The sequence below is a fragment of the Triticum urartu genome, chromosome 5A, assembly GCF_056163025.1.
Source record: "Triticum urartu cultivar PI428250 chromosome 5A, HENAU_Tu73, whole genome shotgun sequence".
NCBI classification, from domain to species: Eukaryota; Viridiplantae; Streptophyta; class Magnoliopsida; order Poales; family Poaceae; genus Triticum; species Triticum urartu.
The window spans coordinates 259,906,217-259,920,062 of NC_141877.1; the positions used below are offsets into that span (position 1 = coordinate 259,906,217).

The following is a 13,846-nucleotide window of genomic DNA, read 5'->3' on the forward strand; positions in this document are numbered from 1 at the left end:
GAACACCTTATTCATCATACTCATGAAATAGGCAGGGGCATTAGTCAATCCAAATGACATAACCGTGTACTTATATAGCCCGTACCTTCTGGTGAAGGTTATCTTAGGTATATCCTGTTCTCGGATCTTCAACTGGTGGTATCCTGATCGTAGATCGATCTTGGAGAATACTTTAGCTCCTTGCAGCTGGTCAAACAAATCATTAATCATCGACAATGGGTACTTGTTCTTGATCGTCACTTCATTCAATGCATGATAATCAACAACCATTCTTAAAGATCCATCCTTCTTCTCAACCAAGAGCACCGGGGCTCCCCATGGTGACGAACTTCGTCGAATGTAACCTTTCTCCAATAACTCCTTGATATGTTTCTTAATCTCTTCCAGATCATTTGCGGGCATCCGGTATGGCCTCTTCAATATTGGTCCGGTGCCTGGCAATAGCTCTATCAAAAACTCAATGTCTCGATCCGGCGGCATGCCTGGTAATTCCTCTGGAAATACATCCGGGTAATCCTTCACTACAAGCACTTCCTCCTGAACAACTCCTGAGAGGGAATTTACTTGGGTTCTCCTTGGCGCATGCCTGGATACATACTTGATCCTTTTTCCCTGCGGTGTAGTGAGCAAAATTTTCTTACTGGCGCAATCAATGTTTCCCCCATACATCGATAGCCAATCCATTCCTAGTATCACATCCAATCCTTGTGACTCCAAAATTATTAAGTCTGAGGGGAAAACATGCCTACCTATGGTCAATGGCATCTGAAAACATCCTTGGCTTGCCATGTACTCCGCTCCTGGCGAGCTTACTAACATAGGGGTCCTAGGAACTTTGGTGGAAATTTATACTTATCCACAAATCCCCTTGATATGTATGAATGCGATGCACCAGTATCGAAAAGAACGATTGCAGTAAATGACTTAACCAAAAACTTACCGATAAATGCATCTAGCTGCTCTTCAACCTCCACCACGTTCACGTGGTTTACTTGTCCCCTGTTGAAAGGGTTGGGCTTCTTCCCAGAGCTTCCATTGCCATTTCCATTCTTGAGTTCAGGACACTCATTGGCATAGTGTCCAGTCTTCCCGCACTTGAAACAGGTAATGTGGCTTTGATCCTTCTTGGTGGGTGTGGCTGGGTTAGAGTGGTTCTGGTTGCTGCCTGCTCCATTCCCATTTCCATTCTTGGGGCCACTTTGGTTATGCGAACCTCCTCCATTGTGAGTATGGCCTCCATGGTTATGGGTATATCCTCCCGAGTTCGGGGTAAAACGAGGCTTTTACTGAGCTCCTGAATTGTACTTCCCTTGTCCATACTTCCTTTTGCGGCTCTCAATTTGCTGCTGCTTCCCTTCAATCATTAGAGCCTTGTCTACCAACTCATCGTAATTATTAAATGTTACCACCATTAACTGCATACTCACCTCATCATTCAACCCTTCCATAAACTTCTCCTGCTTCGCGGCATCTGTGGTCACATCATCTGGGGCATAGCGAGCTAACTTGCTGAATTCATCCACGTACTGCCCCACAGTACCGTTCCCCTAGCGTAAGTTGCGAAACTCACGCTTCTTCATGCTCATAGCTCCAGTTGAGACATGAGCAGTGAGGAATGCTTGCTGAAACTGCTCCCAAGTAACATTGGCTATCGGGAAAGTGGCTGTGTAATTCTCCCGCCATGAAGCTGCAGGTCCATCCAATTGGTGTGCGGCAAAACGCACCTTCTCTGCATCTGTGCAACCTGCGATGGTCGACTCCCTTCCAATCCTGCGTAGCCAGTCATCAGCAACTATCGGCTTGGTGCTACTGGAAAACACCGGCGGCTGCAACCTTAGAAAACGTGCTAAATTATCAACTGAAGGTGGTGGCGGTGGGTTGTTGTTGTTGTTGTTGTTGCCTTGGTTCTGGACTAGCAACTGCATCAGGGTATTCTGCTGTTGGATCAACTGAGTGAGCTCCGGTGGGAAGGCAAATCCGGGGTCACGTCTCGGAGGCATCTGATGGGTTTAGAGGGGAGAGATTAGAATAGAATGAGGTCTAGTGAGAAAACACTACCCATATGCACATGAGACAAACACATTCATATCACACCAAAATCAATTCAAGCAAGGGCATACAATCGATCTAACTATCATTACAGTGCTTGGAGTACTATTATATACATGGGGGAATACTACTAATAATATGGTGGTCTACTAGAAATTTTGATCAGTGGAAGACTCCATGATATCCGCTCCAGCTTCGTCTTCGTAATCATCATTACTATTGTCGGGGTCAGAGTCGGTGTCGTCGATGATGATGTAGTCCTTGGGATGGTCGTCATCTCCTCCTGGCGCGGGATCTCCCATAAATACTCCTGGATTCCTTGTCAGGTCGTCATTCCTCTCCACTAGTATTGTGATTTACTCCTCATATCCGTCGTGTGTATACTTGAGTTCCTCTTCAAGCTCCATGTTCCTAGTCATCAACTTCTTCAGATCTATCATGCTCGCGCACATCTGGTTCTCCTGGCGACGAATGTGCTGGTTTAACTCCTGGATGAAGGCTGCAATGGACCTGTCCTTCCTGGTGCTGATCATCTCCCATTGCTCATCTCGGCTCCCACATATCTGGTAGATGGTGTCCTTAAGATCCTTGTGATAAATTTCGCTGATGCGTCCTATGGTGATGTGGGCTGCCATGCTCTTTCCTAGACTCCAGGTTGGTGCATCAAAGGAAAACTATATGGGCTCACTGACTGGCGTGGATGTCCTTCCTGGAACTTGAACTCGAATCATCCATCGCTCCTCTTCTGGTAAAGTGGCGGTGTAGGTCCCGGTGAAGCTTGGTATTCCGATGTTCAGGTACCTGGTGACTTCCTTCAAGTGTCTCCCGAAAGGTGTGTCTTCATCCGGTTGTGAAAACTTGTTCCTTGAGTCCGCCATCTTATAGAGTAGAAAATGGAGAGGAGTCGAAAATGAGTAGAGAAGAGTGACCTATGGTTCATCTTAGTGGTTGTGTCCTACAATCAGCGTGTGCTCTGATACCATCTTGTAGCGATCTGACCTCAGACGGTCAAATCTCTGTGCATAAGTGTCATCCCTGGATCGGTAATGCTGACACACACAGTACTTGAAGGATTTATAACAGAGTGGCAATCACACACTTATTACATCGATAGCCTCAAAAGAGAACCTAATACAATAAATATGGCTTAAGGCCATCTAAATAAGATAACAGTGGAAGTCTTGGAAGATAAAGTGAGTCCATCAACTACAACGGCATAGCTGAGTGCACGACAAACGACCTAGCGCACCTTACTCTTCGTCTGAAAAGTCTGCAACATGATAGGTTGCAGCCCGAAACGGGACAGCACATGGAATATGCTGGCAATATAACACAGTAGAGCAATGAACAGAATAAATGCTATCACTACATGCATATATGGCTGGTGGAGGCTCTATGGTTATAATGTTTTGCGAAAAGCCAATTTTTTCCTACATCAAAGGAATATTTTTATTTAACTATCATGGTAGTTGATAAACATTGAGAATGGTAAATCCCCATCTCAATCCCAATTAAAAGTAATTAACATCCCAACAAATTAATTTAGAGTGACGAGATCCATAGGATAATCCAAGAACTAGATACTCAAGATGTCCATAACCGGGGACATGGCTAACCATGATTAGTTTATACACTCTGCAGAGGTTTGCGCAAATTTTCCCACAAGACTCGATCTCCTCCGTTGGATTTCTCGCACTACATGGTGTTTGAGAAACGGATGACCGAGACACAGTCTTTCAGAAGCATTAACTCTTTACTCTGGGTGGACAGTTACACCTACTTTCCCCTACATCTGCTAGCCCACCACTGAAAGAGGTCATGCAACATACTCAACTATGCTAGATCCCATAATAGCTTGTGGCTGCACACGGAAGTTTCTAGCATGAATAATCTTATGATCCCTTAGAGCCTGGGTGGCGAACAAAAAAGGACATCACTGGTATATCCCCAGGTGTCCGCAACCAATCCACCCAGATGTGTATTTAAGTAGCCACCTTAAGTTAACCATTAATTAACAATCTCACATCTGTCATGAATACACTCAAACCCAATCCACGTCTACGAGCATAGCATGGCAATATAAGCATAACGTAGAAGTAACTCCCAAGGGTTTGATAATGAAAGGGCAATAGGTTCTACCTCATCATCTACTTCCCAAAACCCACATGTTAAAAGATCCTACTCATGCAATGTTTGAGGATTGTAGCTAATGCATAAAAATTGGGTAATAAAGGGGTATGATCAATGTGTTACTTGCCTTGCTGATGATCCGCAAAACCTAGAGACTCGTAGTAGCACGCTGCGCACTCCAGGAATTCTATCGCAAACAAACAATAGCATACATAAGCACTCAAGCATAGATGCAAGGGGAAAGCTTCAAATAAGAAGATCCAATCTGAAAGTTCAACTGAAGAGGTTCAATTTGCAAAAAGAATCAATCGAAACGGAGCTACGGAACTGAAACTACGCTCAAAAAAACTTTGAATTCAAATCTGCTTGAAAACAAATTTTAAATTTTCAAAACCATGTTCAAGTTGATTAAACAGAACGAGGGGCTCGAGACGAAGATTTTGGCGTTGGTTTCACTGGATTTGGACGAACGGTTAAAAAGTTGCAAGGGTTTGAAGATCAGGGGCTAATCTGCGATAAAAGTAATCGCGGATAGGTCCCTGGCAAAAAATAAAATAAAAAGAAAAAACTACGGCGCAAGCGTTCGTTAACAGAGACGAACGGACGAATTCGTACGTTAAAACGAACAAACGAACGAACGTTCGCAAGCGAAACTAAACCGAGAAAAACCGAACCGGTCTAAAGAAAAAATAAAAAACCAATCTAGGGTTTTCTAAAAAAACCGGAACGGACCGGAAAAACAAGCGGCGACGGGCGGGATCCGAACAGCGGCGGCGTGGGCGACGACGGCGTGGCGCGGGCGGCGAGGCAGCGCGGCACGGCGGGATCCGACGGCGGCAGCGCGGGGCGGCGACAAAGCAGCGCGGCGGCGGCGGCGCGGGGCGGCGGCAAAGCAGCGCGGCGGAGCTCGGCGGCGGGGTGCAGGCGGCTGCGGCGGGACGAGGAGAGGCGGCGGGATGGGTGGTATTTAAGAGGGGGTGGCGCGGCGACTTGGGGAAGGGGGCGCCGGGTTGGACCGGGAGTCGTGCCCCGGCCGGACTCGGGCGGGGGCGGCGGCTCGGTCTCCGCGAGGGAGACGGCGGCGGCGCGGGCGCTGGGCCGGCTGGGCTTCGGCCCAGCCGATCCGAAGATTTTTTTTCTTAAATAAATTCCGCCAAAACGAAAAAATCCTAAATAAATAAAAATAAAATTATAAAAATGCCAAAACAATTTTCACCATCTAAATAAAATATCTAGAACATGGTGAACATTTTCTTGGCCTAAAAATGCAATTTTGAAAAACGCATATTTTTCTAATTCAAATAAAATAGCAATAAAATCCAAATAAAATTATTTATTTGATTTTAACATTTTTCCTCCAATATTTATTTTATTTTGGAGAAGTCATATTATCTCCTCTTATTTATTTTTATTTTGGGAATATTATTTGGAGAGAAAAATAATTAAAACCAAATTGATCCGCTTTTCAATATTTGAGAAAAAATTCAAATATGAAAATAAATGAAATCCCCAACTCTCTCCATGGGTCCTTGAGTTGCTTAGAATTTCTAGGATCAAAACCAAAATGCAAACAAAATATGATATGCAAGTGATGACCTATGTATAACATTCCAAATTGAAAATTTGAGACGTTATAATTATCGTTTGTCAGATACATGTGATTGAGATCACATTGATACCGAAATACGGATACAAATGTAGAGGACAAAACCAGTAACAAGGACAATCAATAGTGATCAAAGAGTTGATCACAGGGGTATAATATCTCACCTTGGGTTTGTAATGTGTAGTTAACGCCTAGTCGCTGCAAACATAATAACTTCAGTTCTTTTTCCTCGGCATCACTACTCCTAAAATACAAGAGTTCTAAGACAAAAAGAACAAGGTACTTCAAGAATAGACAGACAGGAAGAACAGAGTGAACTGCCAACTCGAATCTTTATAAGTAGAAGAGATAGAAAAGATTCCGGATCTAGAAGATGATAACATCTATCTTTCGATCAGAGATTACAATGCCATCAAAATTCGGTGCAATTATGATAGATTCATTGGTAGTAAGTGTACAACTCCGCAAACACAAAATTGCTTCTAAGAGTAAGACAAGACACTCCAAAATTCCAGGACTCCCTCAATGATCCAATCTACCCCGACATCAAAATATATCAATGTAGTATGTTTTGACATAAGAGCCTTGTCCTATGTCATCTCAGGGTATCAGTCAGAAGAGAACCATCAGGCGTACAACTGCGCCAGATCGTCTTCATATGTCTTCCTGATCACCTCCCTCTTGAGTTTGAGCGCAGCCGTGACGAGGCCCGACTCAGGGGTCCATGGATCTGGTATCAGCTTGACTTTGGCTGGTGTCTCGAACTTCTCCAGTCGTGCTTGCTTCGCAGCCTGGAGTACAGAAAATGGATGTCAGTACTGGAAAGTGTTGTCCCAACAGGATGCAGGATTTGCCTGACTGCAACTCTCAACTTGCTCTTGGACTAGAGGATGCAATTATCTTTGATGGAAGGGTGTGTGCATGTATGGTCAATGTTTATAGGGAAGTTGCAACCACAAATGCCTTCACTACTCTTTACAATAGTAAAGATCTAAGTGCTTCTGAAAGACATGCTCGATGATGTATGATGGCTTTATTGGGAAGAAACTGTAACAAAGCAAATTACATATAAAGTCATGTACTATATCCTCAAAATATATATACTCTTGTTTCTCTTCTTTTCTTTCAAAGACTAATAAGATGAACTTAGAAACAATGCTAAGGTATGTCATGGATGGTAAATATGTATGTTTGCTAGTTTGCATTTAAATACACTGGGAGAAGTACTGAGTCAAGTATGATCTATGTGTAATGGAAACCCAAAAGCTAACTAAGGTCAACACAGAAACAAACCTTTGTTAAAGATTCAAGCACTTCTACAACAGCCTCTTGCTTCTGGCACAAATCAGCAAAATCGGTGTATGCAAGTCCTTGCTGCAATGCCCATCTTTCAAGCTCATTCTGTGCTGCTACCACAAGTGCAACACAGTAACTGTGAAAAGGATCGGCATGGATCATGATGTTCTCAACATATGGGCTCATAGCCAACGCAGCTTCCACCTGTGTCATCCAATCAGTTAATATAAGTGCTACCAGAAACTTATCTCACCAGAGCAAGAATATTTCTTACCTTCCCAAGAGATACGTATTCACCATGTTGAAGCTTCACGATATCTTTCTTGCGGTCAATGATTTCAAGGCAGCCATCTGGATGGAAACGCCCTATGTCTCCAGAATAGAACCATCGTAGACCTCTTTCATCATCCTACACAAGATATATGAGGCGTGTGTTAGATCAATTATTATTGTGAAAGAGAAGTCGTTACTCATTAGTGATGATGTATGATTTGGTGTGTGAGATCAGTAACAAGTTGACAACATACCTTATAGACTTCACTTGTTTTAGCTTCATTCTTGAAATAGCCTTTAGTTACATTGGGACCTCCGATGACTATCTCCCCCCGAGGCATTGGTGAATCCGTTGTTAAGTATCCCCCTTCAGCCCAGTCAATCAACTGGAAGGTACAGTTGACATTGTGTCAAGAATTGTGAGGTAATAGGTCAGATATCCCATTAAGTAACAGGTCAAGGAAGAAATGCCAAAGCATAAACTATTGTATCACAAAGAAGAAAATTAACAACTTAATTCCTCTCGTTAAGAAATATCTTCAATATATTGGACTTGTCAGTATCAAAATTTGGATACATTGGCCTTGTCAGATATCAAAATTTGGATACATTGGCCTTGCCAGATATCAAAATTTGGATACATTGGCCTTGTCAGATATCAAAATTTGGATACACTGGCCTTGTCAGATGTCAAAATTTGGAAATAGTAACCATATACTTCCTCCGTTCCTAAATATAAGTCTTTTTAGAGATTTAAATACAAACTACATACAGATGTATATAGACATACTTTAGAGTGTTGATTCACTAATTTTGCTCCGTATGTAGTCCATGTTGGAATCTCTAAAAAGACTTATATTTAGGAGCAGAGGGAGTAAGTTGTAGGAGTGGGAAGAACAGCTTTGATGTCAAAAATGGGTCCACCTCAAATGCTGAAAAAATGAGCAAAATTGTTATCTAACCTTAATATATGAACAAGGTAGTGGAGCACCAACACGGCCAACAGATGTATCATCATACTCAGAAAACGTTCCTCCAGCACAAGTTTCAGTCAGACCATACCCTTGGCCTATTGGAGCCCTGAAATTGAATAAGCCTATCAAAATACGGGACTTAAACATGCTGAAACAAACAAACATACAGTATTGTCATTGTAACTAGGGTAGTTGGAAAGTTTCCAGTAACAGCATGAATGATGGTTACATAATCTTACCCAAGGCATATATTGATAAATCTCTGAGTGTCTCCGGACAGAGGTGCTCCACCTGAGAGTACAAAGCGAATATTTCCTCCCAATATTGCACGCACCTTCGTGAAGACAAGCCTGTCCCACAACAGTTTCTCTACTCCCCATGCACCAAGCCAACTTCCATTGATAGCAGCAAGTCGGCGGCTATATCCAATGTCAAATAATTTCTTCGCTACACCACCCTTTGCATCCACCTAAAACCATCTCGGTGTAAAGGCTAGTAGTCAGTAAAACAAATGAGAGTACAAGATCCAGATAGCGTAGTGGGAAATACCTTTTTTCTCACACCATCACGGACACGATCAAGTATAGCAGGTACAGCAGTCATCAGTGTCGGCCTCAGTGCAGAAGCATCGCCTAGGGTCCCCTTCTTTATTTTGCTTGATGTATCAGTCAGGGTCAAAGCTGATCCATATCCAATGGAGGCCCCAACAGCAGCCATAAGTGTCTATAAATCATAATATTTGCAGACAGAGAATTAAATAATGAACAAAAATATTAATATATTGAAATGATATCCAACAGTTACCTCAGCTGCCAACTCAAGAATGTGCGCCAGTGGGAGGTAGGCCATGTATATATCCTTTTTGCCAAGTTCAGGCACAATGGTCATAACTGCTGAAAGTGTAGCCAGGACATTGCGGTGGGTCATCATAACTCCCTGCAACACCATATGAGGTATATATTACTCCCTCCGTTCACAAATATAAGATGTTCTAGATATTTCAATATGGACTACATATGGACTGAAATGAGTAAACAAACACACTAAGATGCGGCTATATACATCCGAATCAGAAATAAGTGAATATCTTATACTCCCTCCGTCCCAAAATAAGTGTCTCAAGCTTAGTACAACTTTGTACTAAGTTAGTACAAAGTTGAGACACTTATTTTGGGACAGAGGGAGTATTTGTGAACGAAGGGAGTAGTTCATAGCTGAAGATATGGTTAAACAAGAATAGAAAGGGCCTTTTGAGTCATGCAGAGAAAAACATATTTGCAGAATAATGTCGAACCTTGGGCAATCCAGTGCTACCACTTGTGTACATTATCACCGCAACATCAGATGGGAGAGGCATGTTTGCATCAACAGGTGCTTCAGCTCCCAATTTACCTACTTCCTCAAATGACTTAACTGACCAGCTAGTGCTGTTTTGAGCTATAGAAACTTCAGCCGAGATGCCTTCCTCATTGATGTAGATCACACGCTTGACAGTGTCAAGTTGCCAACCTATATCAATCAACTTCTTTAATTCCTTCCGGCCACATATTACAGTAGTGACCTCAGTCTGTAGAGCAAAAGAGGGGAAATAAATAAATGTAAATCAAACAAAGAGTTAATTACATGCAGCAATAATCTTGGGAGTGTGCTAGCAATTGCTGAAAAGTATTTGTTGCATATCTACAACGAAAATGCTACAAGAGGTCTATACTCTATAATTGCTGTCTATATAAGCAGACAACATGAATGAAGAAAAACTTAACTAGGAGTAATTGTACAACATACTGAACACAAAGTGACAGTACTAACCTCATTTAGTGAGTGGCATAGTGCTTCCTCCCCCAATGAGGAATAGATGGTGACAACTGTTATGTTTTGTCTGAAGCATGCCTTGCAAATACAAAAATAGTAACTTCGAAATTGAGTACAATGACCAGAGTTCAACATACAATGAATAGCTACCAGAATGAATGTTTGTGCAGACGAACCAACTTCGAATTGGTATAGAAGTTAAGTAACACAATCCAACCAATAACTTAAAAGCACATATAAAAAAACTCTCTATGCCTACTTGTATTACTGGAGAGGTTAATGTCCTAGAATCTCATTTAAAAGGGTTGAGCATGGACATTTCTCATTATTATTTTCTCAAAATTAAAATTTCGTTGGTCTGTGCACATGCTGGCTTGGGAACAGTTATAGTGAAACAGAGATAGTACTATGAATATATTTATTATCATTTGGTGTATATACTCTCTCTTTTAAATAAAAGAGGTACGACCTGTATCCCAAGTCTCATGCATCACATGAAATCTGCCACCACAACTACCATTATCATCCGGTCATGCATCATAATAATGAAACATTGGGCTAGCCATTGATAAATATGAAATTTCTATCCATGCATAATAATAATGAAACATTGGGCCAGCCATTGATATCTATGAAATTTCGGTCCTCACTTTACATGAGAATGCAAAAGCAAAGAACATATGGTGACAGGATATCCTTTTTGTAGTTGATACTGCTTATAGAGAAATTTTGGCAGTGAGCAGCACTTGGACTCACTGCGTAGCTAGAGAGGAAAAGATGCCTCGAGAATTCATTTTGGATTCGCAGTCCGTGTATAATTCACTTTGCTATGCAGGAACCCTGACTAATTTATGATTTTTTTGCACACAGATGTGTTCACGATATAAAGTGGACCAGTGACCACAATTTACGTAACCAAAAGTAAGAACCTCATGTAGTACCGCATGAAGAAACCAAAATGCATGGATTGATCTATCTATTGCTTGAAGGAAAAAGAAAAGGGATTACCTGCAGTGCAATCTGCCACTCAGCCTGTGTCTCGGCAAAAATAGCAACACGCTCATTGTCCTGGCGACCTAAATTGACCAATCCTGAAGAAAAGTTGCAAACACTCTTGAAGGCCTCAGCGTAACATTTCCACTCGTACTCCCCCAGATGAAGCTTCTCAAAGGACCTCCCATCAGGTGATGATTCTATTTCCCTTGAAATGAGCTTCCTTGTGCCAAGGAGGGGCATGTAGAGATACTCTTTGCAAGCATGCTCAAACAGCTCAGCAAGTGTGTTGACCCCTTCCCAGTGTGTTTCAACAGGGCGTTCAAACCGATGGTTGCGGATCGCATAGCCAGGCTCTCCACCAACATCAACTGGCACACCCCTCTTATTTTCAACCTTTCTCCTTTTCTGGAGCAGAAGAGAGACCGCAATGGGCACAAGAAGGCCAACAAAATAAGGATTCATACTTGTTCAAGGGCGACCTGACAGCTATATACTAGCTTATGGGAGGAAGGCTACAGATTAAAGATGCCTTGAAGAGAGAACCCTGAAAAATATAATTTCAGGCTGTAAACAAAAACTGAAAATCCAGTACGGATTGTATATAATGCAGATTCTTTGCATACAAGGAGCTAATTGCATGTTAGATTGTTAGCCTTATTTATCTGTTCAGGTCCATTGTATAACCAATCCAATAACAAATGGAATATCAACTGGCAAAGTATGAAGCATTTAAGCAGTCTGGTAAAGTAAGATCATTCATAAAGATGGCCACCTGAAATGCAAAGCTTTTGCATGTTCTCTAAAAGCGCTGGTATGCGCACTTGCATAGTAGCATACAAAGCATGCATCAAAATTAGGTGTAAAAAATTGTGTATGCTCCTTTTTCCTTCTGCTAATCAGTAAGCAATCAAATCTCCTGATTGGTTTCCAAACAACATATATATGAGAGCTGTGACGTAGAGCAAGAAATACAACTAATTCTGCAGTCATCAAAAGTACCATCTGATAGAGTAAGAAATTAAAACCTAGTAGAATCTGGCCGCGCAACTGCACGGATGTACTCCGCTAGTTTGGGGCAGAACTGAAAAGGGATACACTAATATTTGTAGTATTGTATGTCTTCAACGCGAGGTGATAATAATGCTGTATACGGCGTAACAATGCGATGCAATGCGATGCGATGCGATGCACAAGGAACCCATTCCCATGAGGCGCTGAAACCTACGAAATCTAACAAAAGTGTGCTCGGATTCTCTAGATTCCACGACCACGAGCGTTCGTTGCGATGTGCGGAACGGAGGGTGCGTACCTTCTGGAGGGGTGGGGGGTGGGGCGCAATGGCGCGTGGAAGCTTCTGGAAGGGAGGGGGCGAAGGCGTGACGTCAGGCGGAGGAGGATCGATCGGCGCGGCGGGGAGAGGAGGGAGGGGGTGGAGCTGCTCTGCCTCTTCTCCAAGTCTTCAGCCGCTAAATTCGCTTGAGGCCGGTGTGTGCTCTGGCCCCACCAATCTCCTCACTTCTCCGCTATCCAACGAGGCCCAAGGCCCCATCGGTCTATCGGATGCTGGAATGGCCCAACATTGTCTTCTCAAAAAACAAAAATGCCCAACATTGGACCTTGCCGTCTACTCCGTTTGTTCCCAAATATATATTTTCTTTGAAATACTAGCACATATGTGGGAGCCACTAATTAACGAGCACTCCTTCAAAACCCTTGCAACGATCAGCGTCACTTGGCGCGCTCTTAGCCATTCGCCACGTGTCACGCTCTGGGTGTTCCTTCCGGATTTTGTTTTTTTATTTTTCCGCACGCGTTTTCGGCTATTTAAACGGTTTTTTCCGGGCTTTTTCGACGCTTTGGTTTTCCACCGGTCTTTCTTATCTTTTCGACAAAAAAATTCAAAAAAATATTTTTTGCGCGAAAAAACGCATTTTCTTTTTTTCCCTTTCGCGAGAGTCACGGTTTTCCTTACACTAGAGGCACGGTTTTGCTTTCGCAAGAGTCACGGCCGTGCCTTTCGGGAAACGAAAAAAGGCGTGTTTTCTGTTTTTTTTCTTTCGCGAGAGTCACGATTTTGCTTCCGCGAGAGGCACGGGTGTGCTTTCGCGAGAGTCACGGCCGTGCCTCTCGGAAACGGAAAAATAATGTGTTTTCTGGTTTTTTTTTCTTTCGCGAGAGTCACGATTTTGCTTCCGTAAGAAGTATGGTTGTGCTTTCGCGAGAGTCACGGTCATGCCTCTCGAAAACGGAAAAAACGTATTTTTTGTTTTTTTTTTCTTTCGGGAGAGTCACGGTTTTGCTTCCGCGAGAGGCACGGGTGTGCTTTCGCGAAAGTCACGGCCGTGCCTCCTCGGAAACGAAAAAAACGCGTTTTCTCTTCTTTTTTTCCACGAGAGTCACGATTTTGCTTCCGTGAGAGGCACGATTGTGATTTCGTGAGAGGCACGGGCGTGCCTTTTTTGGAAAGGGAAAAAACCCGTGCTCTCGGTACAGTTTTTTCGGCCGTTTTTTCTTGAAAAAAATCGTCAAAATCTATTAACATTGGATCTAGTTTTGAAGATCTCGACGCAAGGAATCCAATGATGAAAACGGTTTGAGATTTGGACGTACGGTTTGAGAGATAAAAAGTTTTGAATAAACGGATTTACGAAAAAAAGGAAAACCCCCAGATTGCGACAAATGGCGTGCTGCATGTGCACCACTTGTCGCA

General features: G+C 42.7%; 1 protein-coding gene across 1 annotated transcript; it reads right to left on the minus strand.

Annotated features, from left to right (window-relative positions):
- Nucleotides 1-6,098: 6,098 nt before the first annotated feature.
- On the minus strand, nt 6,099-12,598 carry LOC125528745 (long chain acyl-CoA synthetase 9, chloroplastic). Its single transcript, XM_048693184.2, has 12 exons — nt 12,446-12,598; nt 11,149-11,680; nt 10,138-10,218; nt 9,623-9,895; nt 9,133-9,264; nt 8,878-9,051; nt 8,568-8,797; nt 8,317-8,434; nt 7,609-7,740; nt 7,356-7,490; nt 7,079-7,285; nt 6,099-6,576 (listed from the first exon to the last, which is right to left on the minus strand). Exons 2-12 carry the CDS (start codon nt 11,596-11,598, stop codon nt 6,412-6,414), a joined length of 2,097 nt encoding a protein of 698 aa, XP_048549141.1. The 5' UTR covers nt 11,599-11,680; nt 12,446-12,598; the 3' UTR covers nt 6,099-6,411.
- Between the last annotated feature and the right edge of the window lie 1,248 nt (nt 12,599-13,846).

Excerpts from the sequence above, each read along its gene's own strand:
- LOC125528745 (XM_048693184.2), bottom strand. The coding sequence starts at position 11,598 with ATGAATCCTTATTTTGTTGGCCTTCTTGTGCCCATTGCGGTCTCTCTT. Across the intron at positions 8,798-8,877 it reads GTGATGGTGTGAGAAAAAAG|GTGGATGCAAAGGGTGGTGT; the intron begins GTATTTCCCACT and ends AGATGGTTTTAG. Across the intron at positions 7,491-7,608 it reads AAACAAGTGAAGTCTATAAG|GATGATGAAAGAGGTCTACG; the intron begins GTATGTTGTCAA and ends TATCTTGTGTAG.